At 49.9% G+C, this 16144-nt stretch overlaps 1 protein-coding gene across 3 annotated transcripts in view; it reads left to right on the top strand.

The window, feature by feature from the left end:
- Positions 1–13746, top strand: part of LOC125738439 (dedicator of cytokinesis protein 4-like) — a 71544-nt gene extending 57798 nt beyond the window's left edge. For 2 of the 3 annotated variants that reach the window (XM_049007363.1, XM_049007362.1), the window contains 17 exons: positions 489–575; positions 692–796; positions 1748–1889; positions 2873–3039; positions 3339–3425; positions 3836–4012; positions 5812–5895; positions 6107–6226; positions 6490–6611; positions 7143–7263; positions 7517–7598; positions 8067–8144; positions 8234–8343; positions 8511–8583; positions 9541–9660; positions 10645–10706; positions 11599–13746. In XM_049007363.1, coding sequence (XP_048863320.1) covers positions 489–575; positions 692–796; positions 1748–1889; positions 2873–3039; positions 3339–3425; positions 3836–4012; positions 5812–5895; positions 6107–6226; positions 6490–6611; positions 7143–7263; positions 7517–7598; positions 8067–8144; positions 8234–8343; positions 8511–8583; positions 9541–9660; positions 10645–10706; positions 11599–12042 — 2181 coding nt within the window. In that variant the 3' untranslated portion in view covers positions 12043–13746. The remainder of the gene's footprint in view (positions 1–488; positions 576–691; positions 797–1747; positions 1890–2872; positions 3040–3338; positions 3426–3835; positions 4013–5811; positions 5896–6106; positions 6227–6489; positions 6612–7142; positions 7264–7516; positions 7599–8066; positions 8145–8233; positions 8344–8510; positions 8584–9540; positions 9661–10644; positions 10707–11598) is intronic. The other variant, XM_049007364.1, reaches the window with a different exon arrangement.
- The last annotated feature ends 2398 nt before the right edge of the window (positions 13747–16144 follow it).

Here is a 16144-nt window from a genome sequence, read left to right as displayed (position 1 = left end):
GATTTATATCCTTAAACATAAGAGGCGAACATGCCGACCTCAGCCCTCTGTCTCTGAAACGGACAGGCCCTGTGTTCCCTCCCTCCCCAGGTGCGGGAGACTCAAATGACCTTGAGCATCCCAAGATGAGAAACGCACTGCGTGAGTCGTGTGTCTGCACCTCCAATTAGAGGCGTTTCTGTCAGTTTGCAGCTCTCATTTCTCCGGTGAACACATCATTAGGGCCATCTGCAAGCGCCGCTGCTCCGGGGGTAGAGCAGCAGGATAGAAAATCCTCCATTTAATTAGCGAGATTGCAAGGGAGCGTGCGAGGGAAAGGGCTTTCTCGCAGCCCGTGGCCTAAATTACGTTGTCGGCTACTGCCACCAAGTGGCAGGAATTGGCAGTGCTGTATAGCTAGGCGAAAAACCGGCCAGTGAATGACATCACAGTGTGTGGTTTGTGCTTTTGGCTTATTTGCATGCTAATGTTTTTGAAAACACTTCCAGTGCTGGGAGAACGCCATCATACTGTGCCGGGAACTGGCAGACCAGTACGAGGCTTATTATGACTACAGGAACTTAAGCAAGATGAGGGTAAGTGCGTTTTCTGAGGCATGAGAGCAGAACCTTCCGATAAGTCGCTGCATCCCCAGCTGGCACCAACATGGCCTCTGACAAGCGATACCTCCCCTTTGTTTTGACATTGGCAGATGATGGAGGCCTCCTTGTATGATAAAATCATGGACCAGCAGAGGTTGGAGCCAGAGTTTTTCAGAGTTGGCTTCTACGGCAAGAAGTTTCCCTTCTTTTTAAGGGTGAGTGAAGACATAGCAGTATATGTATGGTTACAACTAGACGCGAACCACCGTCGCAAAGTAAAACCTGTTTTTTTAATACTATCGCAAAAATGGTGCTATACCCACTATGTCCTGCAGGTGGCTCTTTGGAGCAGCTGTGTGAAATTTAACTCTCATCCCGATCTTTTATTAAACGGTAGCTTTCATTTTGGTTTAGGCAGGCAAACTGAATTGAAAGCCCTCTGCCCCCCTCCCCACCCCAGCACCACCTTAAGGTCACGCCTGTTTAATATTAAACAAGAAATTTCAAGGGCTGCAGAATCCGCCGTTCGCATTCTACTACTTCATACGCACTCACTGCCTGAGCAGTTCCACGAGTGACCATCGTGTGGCGCCAGCAGCAAAGACAGTGAGGGCAGCAGCAGAAATGATCACACATTTTGCAACAAGCTGCACTATTAACAGATGGACTGATGATATGAAGCTACATGTAGCATCAGTGCAGCCGGTCATTCTGCCAGTGCCCTTAACAAGGGTCTGGACGTCAACCAAAGCTAAAGTACTGCTGTTGGACGAGTCATTGATTAATGAGGATATTAGGGTGGTGGGAGGGGCCTTCTATCTGAACCACAGAAAGCCTGATGGGAGGAGGAGTCTGTAGGCAATAGTAGGCAGACAAACGGCACTAGATGAAGTTGTCCTGCCTTGGACACTTAGCTGCCCTGGCCGGGTACAGACCTCAGAGGATCCTGGTCACAGTGACTTCAGGTGGTGGAGTCTCACTAGTTGGACTTTGGTGGTGAAGGTTTGGCAGATGTTTCACCTGCAGATATCTCAGTGTCACTTGTGGTTGTTGTCTCCATGCATATCGTTCATCTGTCTGAGGATGATTATTGAGAGGCCCAGGTTGACTGGAACTGAGTGTAGGCCTCAGATTGAAGCCTGGGTCTCTTCTTTTCCTCTCACAAGAACAAGGAGTTTGTCTGCCGGGGCCACGACTATGAGCGCCTGGAGGCCTTCCAGCAGCGCATGCTGAATGAGTTCCCCCAGGCCATCGCCATGCAGCACGTCAACCAACCCGACGAGACCATCTCCCAGGCCGAGGCGCAGTGCATCCTCCCGGCTGAGTGCCCGAGGCCTCTTGATGCCCCAGATGGCGCAACACACCCCAAAACACCACAGCGCATGAATTGAAACCCACCAGAAATCCTACAGGACGCAATGCGCTCTACGTACAAGAATGATATTAATGCGATTCACGCCAAAATGCCAAGCACGTCTTAAAACACTGTGGCCTTTAACAAAGACCGCAGGAGAGCGCGTAACCGCGGCAGCAAAACCACTGCGTATGTACCTACGTGGGTGTGTACTGCAGGCACATAGCAACCATCATTGTATTCATAATAGAACAAACCTATATATTTCATACTTGCGAGGCTGTCGGACTATCGGGGCGGTAATCTGACATTTGTATTCCTGCGATGAGGGTCGCTCCCAGCAGTGCCGACGGGCAGAGATAAATCGATGGCTGCTTCAAATTTGCCGGCGTGTTTTATGACGAGGTCCGTTATGCTAATGCGGGCCAACGGATCGGACAGCTGTTTGAAAGAGTCGCGCTCCAGAGATGCGTCTTCCTCCAGGGTGCAATTATACCGGAGGAGGCCAGTCAGACTGCATTAGTGTGGCGTTTTGTTATCTTTGTTTACGATTAATCACGTGTCTGCAGTGTTTGGCGTCCTGTGGGCCCCTGCTGGTCACACTACTGCCCCCCTTCACTGGCACTGCATCTTACCTGCGGGGGGTGGGGCCATTGTTTGTGGCAAAGCGGGCTAGGATGCTGTGTCTATAATCAGAAGGTCACTGGTTTAAATCCCGGGTCAGCATAGTGATGTCACCATTGGGCCCCAGAGTGAGGCTCTTAATCCCCAGTCTGACTCTGCTCTCTCAAAAATGTATGTCACCTTTGGATTAAGGCATTTGCTGGGTAAATACAATGTAAATGTCTGGGCCTGGAAACTCAAGCTTCTCCTGGGGGGTGGAATTTTCATAGGCAGAGTCAGGTGGGTGTTTTTTCCTTGACTGCGGCAACTCTAGACCTGCAGATCTACGCCGTGAGCCCTATCCCCGAGGCCCAGGACGTGCTTCAGAGAGAGGGCGTGGCAGACAATATCAAGAGCTTCTACAAGGTTAACCACATCTGGCGCTTCCGCTACGACCGGCCCTTCCACAAGGGCACCAAGGACAAGGAAAATGAATTCAAGGTGTGTAGCGGGAGACCTCCTCCATCCGTCTACAATCCATCCATCCATCTATCTATCTAGGGTCCATCCATCTACCCATTCAGATTGACTGCTGGTGAGCCCCCTATCCTGACCTCATCCTGTTCCCCAGTGGTTATACTGTTAGACATAAAGTGCTTTGATCAGCATTTGTCTCTTTGTGGCCTTGGATATAAATTTAATTATACATAATAGTGTAGTGATAGGTTGTGGATGGAATCTCAGGAGTATTAGTGGTACATGGAAAGGCTCTCAGTAACTGTGTGTGTGTGTGTGTGTAGAGCCTGTGGGTGGAGAGGACAACTCTAACGTTGGTGCAGAGCTTGCCGGGCATTTCTCGCTGGTTCGAGGTAGACAAGAGGGACCTGGTGAGTATCTGCCTCTGATGAGAACATCCAAAGGGCCCTACTTAATGTACCCTGTGTTTGACGACTCTTGAAGCTCCAACTTCTCTCATGCTAGAATGTTCTGGTGGAGATCGTTTTGTAACCGTTTTCCTTAATTATTTTGACTCTAGGCCAATATATAACCGGTCCTCAGGGACCTGCAGACAGTCCACATTTTTGCTCCCTCCCAGCTCCTAGTAGGAGCGAAAATGTGGATTGACCGGCAGGGAGCTGGGAGGGAGCAAAAAACGTGGAAAGTCTGCGGGGCCCCAGGGACTGGATTGGGAACCCCTACTCTAGGCGATTAATTCCCCTTTACAAATAACCAAAAAGCAAAGTGGATGGAGAGTGGAGGCTGTAGCGAGAGCGCTGAGGCATTGTGGGTGTTCTAGATGGAGGTGAGCCCGCTGGAGAACGCCATCGAGGTGATGGAGAACAAGAACCTGCAGCTGCGCACTCTGATTGCACAGTGCCAGGCGCGTCAAGGCCAGAGTGTCAGCCCTCTCACAATGTGCCTCAACGGCGTCATCGACGCTGCCGTCAACGGGGGCCTCGCCCGCTACCAGGAGGTAAGCGCCTCAGGTGCCCGAGAACATCTCTTCGTGATCCGGTCCTCAGCCCCGGAGAACCTTTCTCGTACCTGCAGCCTCTTTGTAGCACAGAAACGGCGTTCCTTTGTATGCACAGCATCTCTTCACTGACCCCCCCCCCCCCCCGGCAGAGGTTGTCTCTAACTGTCAGTATTGGGTGGAGCCTGCCCTTTGACCCCAGCCACCCGGCCAATCCCACGGAAGCTTCACGGTGCTTCTTTTTGGTGCGAGAATGTTAGCATCCTACCTGCTGATCCCCAGTTAACCTGTGGGGAGCGCCATCCCGCTCTCCCCATCCACTGACGGCAGCTTCGGTGCACCAGCTGACATCTCCGCGGGCAGGAGTGTCACCGCGCCTCCTTTCCACCACGAATTGATGTGATTCCACTTGATCGGCACGATGGGGCAGGTCCCAAATGATGAGCGCCTGGTGTAGTGCCGGGTTTAGGGGGCAAACGTGGGGCCCTGAATCTCACGCCGGTCCTCTTTATCTCAAGATCGCGGTGTCGCCGTCTTATAACGGATTACAGCTCTGCATTTTGACTCTATTTTTTGATTGGCCAGTTAATTGAGCCTCAAACACCAGTGCTGACTTTTGAGTTGAATCTCTGTTTTCTGGAAAAGTCTTCGAGGCCTACGCTTTTGCTGCTGGTGGCATGAAGAGCGAAAAGGACCAGTAGTCATTCCACCAGCAGCCCTGTCTGGTACAGACCAAAACATCCACTCATAAGTCACATGATTAGGGTAAAATGTATGACATAATGTTGGGTGAGTTATCCTGCGTTCGATTATCTCTCAGAACTCAACTGAGCTTAATATCTCAGCAGATTTGGAGTGAGATTCTTTTTTCTGAGAGACAAACAAACAAGAAACACGAACTAGTCAAACCATATTAAAAGATTAAAAAAATATTTTAGTACATTCATAGTGATATTCTTTCTTCGAGAGGCAAACAAACTACAAACAAACCAAAAACACTAACAGGTCTGGTAAAAATCTGATGCATGTTAGGATACTGTTTACGGTCGCGATATGGTATTCTCGAAATCGAACACGTTCAATTACATTTATAACTATTAATACATTTAACAAAATAAACATTTTTAAAGATTTATAAAATAGAATTACTGTTGAGTGTGTAAGCCGCCATGTTGAAATTACGTCACGGGGCAACTCGGACAAGAAAATTCTGTCCGACATCAACATCATAAAAGAGGCGTGTTTCTGACGGGAACTGACATTTTTTCGTGACGTTTCGTGACATTTTCATCGGAGTTCTGACTCGGAGAGAAATAATTGAACGCAGGATTATCTCAACACTCAGGTCCATTCCTTTGAACAGCAGGAACAGGGAGATATCTCCTTCAGATTTGGGATGGTCCTTCCACCACATTCTTCTGATGCGTTCAACATCAAATCGAATCAAAGTTTATTCGTGAAATGCGTGACATCACGGCAAATGGTGGCAGACGCAGGTAATGAAAGGAGTCCTGTCCGCAATTCTGACGAACCCCCAGCATGTGGCGTTAGCGTTCACCACGCAAGAATGAAGCTCTGGTTTTGTGTGGGCGGTAAAAAGCCTGTCGGCGCTCATTAAACGTCCCGCCGGGTGAGGCCTGAGCCGGATTTAGCGGTAAGCCACGGCTGGCAGGGAGCGTGTGAGAGCCCTCCACCGCGCTGTCGACACGTCCTTGAGTTCCCAGTGCCACCCGTGTATGGGGGGGGGTGTCACGGCAGGGGGTGGGCATGGCTGAGAGAGTCTGATCGTCTCCCCACAGGCGTTCTTTGGGAAGGACTACGTGGCGAGCCACCCGGAAGATGGCGAGAAGATCACGCGGCTGAGGGAGCTGATGTTCGAGCAGGTGGGCCCGACACGTCTCCACTGTCGCGTCACACACCCGTCTGTAGGGGGCGGTCATTAGTCTTGCAGTTTCTGTAGAGTTAACCACTTTCCCCAGCCTGGTCAGGTAGGTTTTAAGGGGCACCTGTGTCTCATGTGGAACTCCGGGTTCAAGTTGAGTTCCTTAACTACTGTTTCCCCCTGCTGACCGTTCGGCCCTGTTTGTCTCTCAGGCACACATCCTGGAATACGGTCTGGCGGTGCACGAGAAAGTCGTTCCCCAGGACATGCGGCCACTGCACAAGAAGCTGGTGGATCAGTTCCATGTGATGAAGACGAGTTTGGGAATCCAGGTGGGTCTGTGTTCTTGTCCCACCCCCCAAACACCCATGTGATCTTACATTATATGTGAGACTCTGCTTGACGTCTCAGCACACAGCTACATGCGAACCTCCAGTTCAGCCCTTGAGTTTCATAACAGCCCATCGCCTGCAGTCGTTCCCGCCTCCCCGTAACTACAGAAACTGCTGCTATGCAACGGCAGGCTTTCAGAGTGAGCGCTGGCACCTCCTCTCTCCTGCTCGCTCTCATCTCCTCCCTCCTCCTTCTCCGGCAGGAGTTCCCAGCCTACGTGCATGCCAACCCCCTGCCCTTTATCAACGGGAGCCCGCGTGGCTGCAGAAGCTCCCTTCCCAGCGCCATCAGCCCGGACGGCGGCCGTGTGGTGGCTCGACGCAGGTGGAGGCCCATCTCCCGTCCTCGCCAGCTATTAGCTCCTCCTATACCTGTTTCACTGATTGCTTGGACCACTGTGCCTATTACACTTGATCGCCACAAGGGGTTCAGCTCCTGATGCTCGTTAATGAATATTGAGGCAGTTTGCGGCATAAGCGCTGTGATCGGAAAGTTGCTGGTTCAAATCCCGCGGCCAGCTGAGTGAATTCACTGTCGGGCCCTTGAGCCGAGACCCTAAATCCCAGTTGCTCCAGGGGCTGGTTGATGCCAGCTCTTTCAATTATACTTTCTTTTGGGAAAGAGCATCTGTATAAAACAAACGTAATGGGTTTGGGCTCTTTCTGTATCGTGGCATGTGGGAGGCCTTTTAGCTTAAAAGAAAAAAGCCCTATTAAAACATAAATCAAGAAGTATCCATTTTTGGTGTTATGCCTTAAAGATTACAGATACTCGGTTGGTTTTTTTCCACCCCCCGAGCTCTGCGCGCTCTGAATACGCCTGTATCCTTGTGTTCCTCTGTTGCCATGCCGACAGTCCCCTCAGCTACCCAGCTGGCAACCGGTACTCGTCGTCCTCGCTGTCATCGCAGGCCTCCAATGAAGTGAGCAACATCACGGGCCAGTCGGAGAGCTCGGACGAGGTCTTCAACATGCAGGTCTGCTCTCTTGCCGGTCACCCCCCCCCAAGCCCCCCCCCCCCCCCCCCCCCCACTAGAGGGCTCTCTGCTGGCCTGTGCTCCGGGTCGCCTTGGCCCAAACAGAGGTCACCCATCATCTTTGGAGTTTTTTTGCTTGTCTTCAGATTAATGCTAGTGCAGACCAGTTCTCACACATCAGCTGTGTAAAAGTCAGGGCCTCTGATATGATGTATTAATGTCAAGTATGCCTTGCCCCCCCCTGCAACTGTAGCCAAGTCCGTCTACCTCAAGCCTGAGCTCCAGCCACTCGGCCTCCCCCAACGTGACCGGCGCCGCACCATCCAATGCCCGAGGTCAGCGCTTCCCCCTCCTGCCTCCCACACTTGCTTCTGAACTGAAGCCATTTTCGCTGACCTGCCTTTAACTCAGACTTACCCTCCTGGTGTAAGGATCCAACCCCTCACATTCCTCAAAAGCCCTACTTCGCTACACTGAAGCTGCTAATTTGCTTTTAAAATCAGTTATAATTCTAACTGTAATTCTGCCACCAGTTCTGATTGTCCACTCTAAGATGAGTAGTGCGCAAGGCATGATGGGAAATGGTTTTTGTGCGAACGTCTGTTAAGCAAGTGGTTGACATCTGATCTCACTTAGCAAGTCCTTCAATTTGAAGTAGCTCTGGACATCTAGGAGGGCTTGAGCACCTATACTGAGTATAAAGCGTTTGTTATGAGCTGAACACTGAGCTAATCCATAAATTTTCCACCTGGTGGACTCTGTGTCGGAATGAAAAACCTGCCAACGGTCATTTGGCCTTGAAGGAGCCCCCAGCGACCAGGCGTCAGTGTGTAATCGGCCCTCTTCGGTCACCGACAGCGTTTCCGAGACACCTGTTGAAGGTACGCCGGCGTGCGTGTTTGCCTCGTGTCCCTGTGCCGTATGGCAAGTGTCGTGTGTCACGCGTCACCATCTGAAACTCTCTCTCCAGACTCCCCGCTGCTGTCTGACAAAAGTAAGCATTCCAGGGAAAACTCCTGCTTCTTTCCCCGGGATAGACCCTGCAGCACTGCCTTCCCGATGCCCCTGGACCCAGGACAGGTGAGCCTGTGTCCCACATGGCTGGTACAGAGGAGTGTGCCTGAAAGCCCATAAACTCACATACCCAACAGAAGAAAGCCTAAAGTAGGACATCCGGATCCCACGTCACCCCACCACAGGTGGCAGAAGGTTGTATGATTTAACCACAATTCTTTTTCCCCCCCCAGAGGTCACTCCCACAACTTATAAGCAATTCTTCATTGCCTCGGAGTGACACGAGCCAACCAGCATCCGAGAAAGGTAAGGCTGTCCAGCGTCACCTTCGTCATCTTCATCATCATCAGGGAATAAATAAACATGGGATTCTGGGTGCAGTTTGTAAATGCAAGTCGATATTCTCCCTTTTAATTGATTTGCTAGCAATGAATGAGTTTGTTAATTTGAGGGAGTGCATTGTGGGAAATTAACGGAATCTTTTGGCCTGCATCACTGGAACATTTATACGGTCCCTCACTGGCCCTGCCGACCAGAGGGTTCATTGCTTACTGTGGACTGTCGCTGTAAAAATGGCCTTGGGGACCTTTTAGACGTGTTAAGATATTCCCTATTAAATTGCGTTTTTGTGAGACTTTCTGGCCGAAGCCGGATATTACTGTCGTTTATAAGTGCGTAAATCTGTCCCTTTTCTTGAGCTGAAGGTTTTCACAAATGCACAGTGCCGACAGGTCTTAATTTTCACCAGTGGCAGAGGAACCGCCCCACTGAGAATTTCAGAACCGCACAGCGCGTTGGAGAACTCGTCTATGTAAAATGCACACACACACACACACACACACCCGCACACTCCACAGATGATGGCTAATTCTTATTTTTTTTAGCTGCTCTCTACTCATTGGAGAGCTTTGTTAGGGGGGTGGGGCAGGGTGGAGGGACTGGCTGTAATAGGGTTCCCCCCCCCCCCCCCCCATTGACCTTTGCTATTTTACCTCAAAAATCGCCTTGCTGAATAATGGCGCAGATGGCTTACCTTCAGAAGGTAGCACATGTCTTAGGGGTGAGAGCTCAAGCAGAGAACCCGCACTGATCCCCCTCGGAGGTGTCGTCTTAAAATGTACCTGCGAGGGTTGGTCAGGCATCACTTAGAGCCATAATCGTGTCCCCTATGGCTATGCGTCGTTTGGGTAAAGTGATAATTCTTCCAGGTTGCTGGTGACTATCCGTAACTGACAGCACTCTCCTCGTGTGTCTTTTGTGAAGTCCTGAGCCCTACCACGTGCACCTGGAATCTAGACAGTCCAAAAGAGGCTAACACGCAGTATTCAGATGCGCTCGGGAAATTGGTATCGCCCCCTGTCCCTCCTAGACCACCGTACACAGGTAAACACCGACGGAGAGCTTTCCAGCCGCTGCTAACATTTCCCCGCCCTTGCCGGCTGACTTGCACCCATTGGCTGGGATCATCTGCTGCTTCTTCGCTGTGCTTGGCTTCCCCTGCTGCTGTCTCGTGCTTTTACACGTCCCTCCCGCTTTCCCCGAAGTCATCGGTTCAGCCACTAGGCACTCGTACGCAGGGCCGGTCCAGGGCATAAGCAAGCTAAGCGGCTGCTTAAAGCCCAGGGGCCACCGGGGTTCCTCACATCCGATCATCCTGTCAGAATTGGAAGGAAGATGACAAATGACGCGGTTGATCAAATTTTGCTAAGGGTCCCGAAAAGGGTTGGGCCGGCCCTACTTGTACGCAGACCTGGAACTCCCTTATCGATTGCCGCTGTCTTAAGTTCCGCCTCACCTTCAGCTGCAGTAAAAACACAGGAGTTTCTTGCCAGTCACAAACTCCGCAGAAACACAGCCTTCCTTGTTGAGGGTGGCCCGGTTCATCCAACTGGGTTGGGCTGTGGACAGCATGCTAAAAGTAATAGGATATTAGCATGAAGGACGTAGCATGTAAACCGCCGGTGTAAGTTCTCATTCATCCACAGGCCTTAATCCCACCGCTGTTCTGCGGATCAGTGTTCTTAGACTCTTTTACACATGTATCTCCAGGCCACCTCAAGGCTCCATTAAATCCACGATCAAGGAAAGGGAGGCCTCATTGTATCCCCCCCCCCCCCCCCCCCCCCGAGTATAACGGCTTTGCTGTTAGAGCTAAACCAATCTGTACCAACATTTAAGAGTACAGCGCCCCCACCCACCATGTGACGGACTTTGCGATGCATGTTGCCTGCTAACATGCTAATGCTAAAGGGCACGGTGCAGGACTGAAGCGTTGACACGCGCCTCCTCCTGCACTTGGGTCTCAATCATGACGTCAGCCTTCGTCAGTCATTTTCACGTCCTTCTCTCCCTCTTCCCTGTGAACAGGTTCACCTGCCAGGAACTTGAGGTCCCTGTCCCCTGTCCCCATTCCCAGGTCTCCGCAAAAGGTATGCCCCGCTCCGTCTCGGGATCCCCCGGTGGATTGTGGGATATGGGCAGCCAGGCCCCAGCTGCGCGCGCGGTGCAGTGCTCCCTGTCGTTTCCACGTGCTTATGAATCCAAACGCTTAATGGTAATGGGAGCATGTGGCGGCCATGTGCCGCAGAGCGAGGCTAGCCAGGCCCATCTGCTCGCAGAGAAGCCACCCCAATAGGCAGCCCGAGAGCAGGTACTGGGCCCCTTGTTAGTGTCAGGGCTGATGGGTAACAGCCAACACCGTCACCGAGCAATGAGAAAGGATCTCAGTCCCTGTTGTCAGGCCACGCTAAATCTGGGCCTAATCGCCTGTATTGGGATTCTTTCACTGTCCTTGTCTGCCTGCAAACATCGATTGCTTGTGCCCCCCCCCCCCCTTTTATTTTGCCCCCTGTGAGATATGGATAATTGTCCATTTACTCGGCTAAAACACTAGAGGGCGGAAAAGGTCACGACAGTCTGGCCCAGAGGCTTTAAAGTGGCAGCGCCAGGGGGAGCAGAAACGCCCCCCCCCCCGGGAGGTGGCAGCTGGGCTCTCTGGGCACGTAACGAAACGTTGGACGCACCGCGGCTAGAGCCGTGTTCCCAGTAGTGAGGTGTTACGGGATGTACAGATCTGGCAGAAGCAGATCGACAGGATCGGGCGATCTTTCTTCCCGCTCTGGTATTATAATTGTCTGCGCCGTTCTCTGTGGATGCTTCTCTTACGAATTCTCAGTAGCAGACTGCTCATCTCTTCGTCTCGTCCAGAACCCGTTCATCTGTCCGTGGTGACACTGTTATTGGGATGTGCTCAGCGTGAGAGTTGGCTGCCGCTGTGTAGTTCAGCCCTTATGGCCCACTCTCTTGTCCTCCCCCCTCCAGAGCTCAGTGCCCCCTTACACTCCCTCTCCGACCGAGTGCCATTCAGGGGGGCTGGTGTCCAATTCGCCGGTGCTGTCGGGCAGCTACAGCAGCGGGATCTCCTCGCTGAGTCGCTGCAGCGTGTCCGACACCTCGGGCCTGGAGGCCCCACCCCCCGGCGAGCCTGCCCCCACCGGCACGCTCAGCACCTCCGTGTCCGGCGGGTCCGACGAGCTCTTGCGGCCTGGGAACAAGACTCCGCCGCCGTACAGCGTGTACGAGCGCACCAACTCGCGCCGGCCAGTACCGCTCCCCCAGAACCTCTCCATCCCTCCCCCCATCGCCCCGCCTGCCCTACCTCCCAAGCCCCACCAATTCCGTGGCACCAAACTGGACTCAGAGCCCCGGAGACCAGAACCCATCCAGCGGCCTAGGCCCCTACCGAGGAAGGTGTCTCAGCTATAGCGCCGCCCTTGTGGTGGCAACCAACGGCACGCTATGCACTTTCTGGTTGGGTAATCCCAAGGTTCTAGGACAGGACAGATTTAGACATAGAAGTAGAAGTGTTTTTTTTAAGAGGGCTGTAAATATATTTACTGCACCTCTTAGTGCATCTCGGATTAACACACTCTTACACAGTAGTACAGGATTGGTGATCAATGAAATGTTCAAATACATGTATATATGAGTTGGAAAAATAAGAGGTTTTTGCCTTATTAGAGTCTCATTATTTTTGAAGGTTTCCAGTAAACCCTGAAACACATCGGAAAAGCTACTATACTGTCCTCAATGGCTAAAAGGTGCTAGAGGTTTCTTCTGTGTCTTTCATCAAAGCCTAGAATCTACCAGCCCCCTTTCCCCGTGGTCCCGCACTGCAGATCCGCCTGGTTTTCACCAAGTATTGTGCCAAAGGAACATTTTTGCGTTTCTGTAACGGGACCCGCAGATTTCCAGCAGACAGGCACGCTCTCCTGAGCCGATCTTCTAATAACGCACAATCCCCCCCTGACCCTAACCCCCTCCATCTGTGCGCGACACGGAATACGAGCAGTCGGCTAGCCGCCGTGCAGGACCTTCGCAAAAGCAATAGCCGGGACGCAGCCGCGTCGGACAAAAGCACAAACTGGGACCACCTCTGACGGCGCGCCCCCCCCGCTCTCCCCCCAGCCAATAAAAAGCGGCACCGGTCACACGTGTCGTCAGACTGCCAATTCCTCACGCATACATTCCTTTAACGCAAAGTGAACACGCAGCTTGCAGAACTCCGATTGCCCTTTTCACTAATACGGTGATTAGCTACGTGATTGTACGGGTGTCCTCTCCCCCCACTCCTCCCCTTGTACGTTTTACTTAATCGAAAAAAATACTGACTGAACAGACTTTAGTTCGGATTTTTTTTTAACAGTACTCTGATTGTTCCGGGTCACGGGCCTGTTGTTTGAAAGTATTTCATTGTGCACAAACATAGTTTTGTAACACGTCAGTGGACAATATCGACTGCTTAACTCAGTGAAAATTCAGTATTAACTGCAGTACTTTTGGGACTGTTTTGGTTCGGTCTCCCAGTTTTGCTTTTCTCTGCATAAATTTAGTTTTTTTTTTTTTGTGTGAAATTGTAAATGACATGAGATTGTTGTAAGTATGCCAAATACTTTGTGTATTGCAATTATTGTAAATAATGTGTTTTTAACAAAATGTAGCCATATTGGATTTACAGCATTGAATGTTGCAAGGACAGAATTATAAATCTCAAATATTTATATGTCTTAGTGAGTGTAGACGATGGAAGCAATGGGTATTGCATCTAACATTCACATGCTTAAATAACATTGTTTAATAAAACATTTTGAACAAGGCTAATTTGTATAAATTAGAATTTCATTCTATTCTTTGCATTAAGAAAAGCGTGTTTAAATTCTAAAATATTTACTTGAGGTTGTATTGAATTGTTTGATACTGGTTTAATGCAGTTTTTTACTTGTATTTTGAGACCGAGAGAGTTTGTGTGACTCACTGTCCTCTTACCATTAAAAGCCAGGTTTTAAACTGGTTATTTATCACAATAGGAACGACATCTATTTAATCTAATTTAAATGTCTGGAACATTGATTGGTTTTGGTATAAAATGGATTTTACAGATCAAATAAAATGACGTCTTCTAATCAAAAAGTATATAATTGAAGCTGTGTGTTATGTAATTGGATTGAAGGGGGTAAAAGAAAAGTTAGTAAAGGTGGATCTGTTTTTGTAAGACGATTGTACGAAAAAAAATGCTGGTTACACCTGCTTGAAGGACAGGATGATATTTTGCCTTAAAGACCTCGATAAGCAGTGGACTCTGTTCACAGTGCAGTGGTGCTAACTTTGGTCTGCTGACTGGAGTGAGATTTTCCAATTCCAGACAAGTCTGCACACGCAATTACATGCATGTAACATGTAACATGTTTTACTGCCCTGAAAATAGTCCGTAGGGTTTACAAACTACCCACCTGCTTTTGATGGCCCTGATTTGAGGTTTATAATGGAGTAATATAGATTTGCTGTAAGATTTCTTGCGTGAGAGTCTGAAAGCGTGAGAGCTGGTAACCCTGAGAATGACCTGACAACGTTCAGCTGGATACGATATTGGGAGCTACACCGCGATCCAGGGTATGAACCGTAAAGCCTTGGGTCGCCGGATCAAGCCTGGCACCCCAGGTGTTGCCTGAGCGAATGAGATGTGGCGGCTGATGATTCCCACCTCCCCCCCCCATCCCCCAGTGGTTTAGCTGACATCTCTAAATCTCTAAGAGCCCCCTCTCTCGTCCAATTACTGCTACCTTGTCATTTTTTCTCCAGTCCCATTTTTTAAGCTGTCAAGTGTGGCCTAATATCAGGATGAACAAATATTATATTTTCGAGAGCAATCTCCCTGAAAACGTGCTCACTCAAAGTCGCGGGACGAGAAGTGCGGTAACCCGCAGATGTAGCGTGTTCCTCCTCAGAGAAGGTGCCGCAGTCGATTTTCAGCTTCAGATTCTGAATAACGACGCTTCAGAACCTCCGAAACAGTTCATAACCTTCAAAGTCATTTATAGACAATAAGGAAAACCTGTCTTAGAGAGCGAAGCCGCCTGATGCTGTACAGGAGAAGCACAGCGCTGAAATCCGAAAGGTCTGATTGCATAATACGCTTTCCTGTTCCTCACTCTCTCAGCTAAAGCTGTGACCTTTCACCCTGATTGCAACATGCAATAATATACATCAAGAAGAAGCAGAAATCGATAGACATTTTGTCTGCCTCAGCATCAAATATTTATCGCAAATCTCCTTTTGAAGTGGTCACCTTTGAAGGACCCCACCCCCACCCGTCAAGCTCAAACTGCATTGCTGTTAAATAACCGTCAAACTATTTTTCTGTTCTAACAGCTCTTCATCTCTGATTCTCCTCTTCCTCGGTGGACAGACCGGCGGCCTTGTTCCTCTCTCTTTTGTGCAGACTGCACAGATCACTCCTCTTCAGGATATAGAAAAAAATCACAGGATGCGCCTATCCGTCTGCCAGCCCGGCCGTAGACGTTTCAGACAGCGGACGTAACTAAAGCTGATCGTTGTGGTCCATTTTGCGTGTGCGATGACCGCAAAATCCCAGCTGCATTGTTCAGAGATCTGTTTCATTCACACTGACCAGAGAGGGACAGTGGCACTCGACCGATGATTCACCAGCAGCATAGAAATCGTGAGCTATTCTAAACGACTCCTCAGTGCTCTGCTTGGCTTGTGGGACTTATGAAGAGACGGGAACCGATCTGATGAAATCCACAATTAATCCCTAGACTCTCTCCTCTCCCTCAAGAGTGTTAATGAGTTGTAGAGAGAGGTTTGTTTGTTGTTGGCCAAGCATAAAGCATCCTGTGTTTGTCTGCTTGTTAGAAGAAGATTTTATTTGGGGTAGCTGTTCACATGTTTTTTTTGTTTTTTTCCCCTCTATGATCAGCTAGCTTAAATGGTCTGTGCTCCATTTTATATTTTGACATTGAACATGTAACTGGTGGTGTACAGGGACAGCAGAGAGCTTCACACAGATAGACAAGAGTTACTGGCTGCTATTATATGTATCTAGTGATGGACGATACAACGCTACATGAACCATTTGCTGTAGTTTTTGACCCCACTAGATGGCGATCTCTGTTCAAAAAAGGGCAGAAAGCATGCATCAAAGCCAACAAAGAGCACCATCTAGTGGGGCGAAAAAAATACTGCAAATGGTTCATGAAGCGTCATTTTGTCTAGCACTACATAAAACCAAAGAGGAAAGCTCTCTCAAATCTAGTGTGGAGTGCATACTCCTGCAGTTTAATCTGAATATCTAAAGCTGTGCATGAGCATGTGGAGATGATCATTTTTTTATTTTAAAAAGCGTGCTCACTTATAGTAGCCATCGTTTGGATTTTTCTCCCCCCACATATCCGCCACTAAAATGACAGCAAGACAGCAAACAGTGATGCCCCCAGTCCATGAATGAAAACAGCAGTATAGCTGAACCCCAGCATCTCAGAGAAAACACAGGCCTGACTGCTGCAGAAGT

Source organism: Brienomyrus brachyistius, chromosome 3 (assembly GCF_023856365.1).
Source record: "Brienomyrus brachyistius isolate T26 chromosome 3, BBRACH_0.4, whole genome shotgun sequence".
Classification (NCBI taxonomy): Eukaryota; Metazoa; Chordata; class Actinopteri; order Osteoglossiformes; family Mormyridae; genus Brienomyrus; species Brienomyrus brachyistius.
The sequence above is the reverse complement of the archived record's forward strand: the minus strand, read 5'-3'. Positions and strand labels throughout refer to the sequence as shown.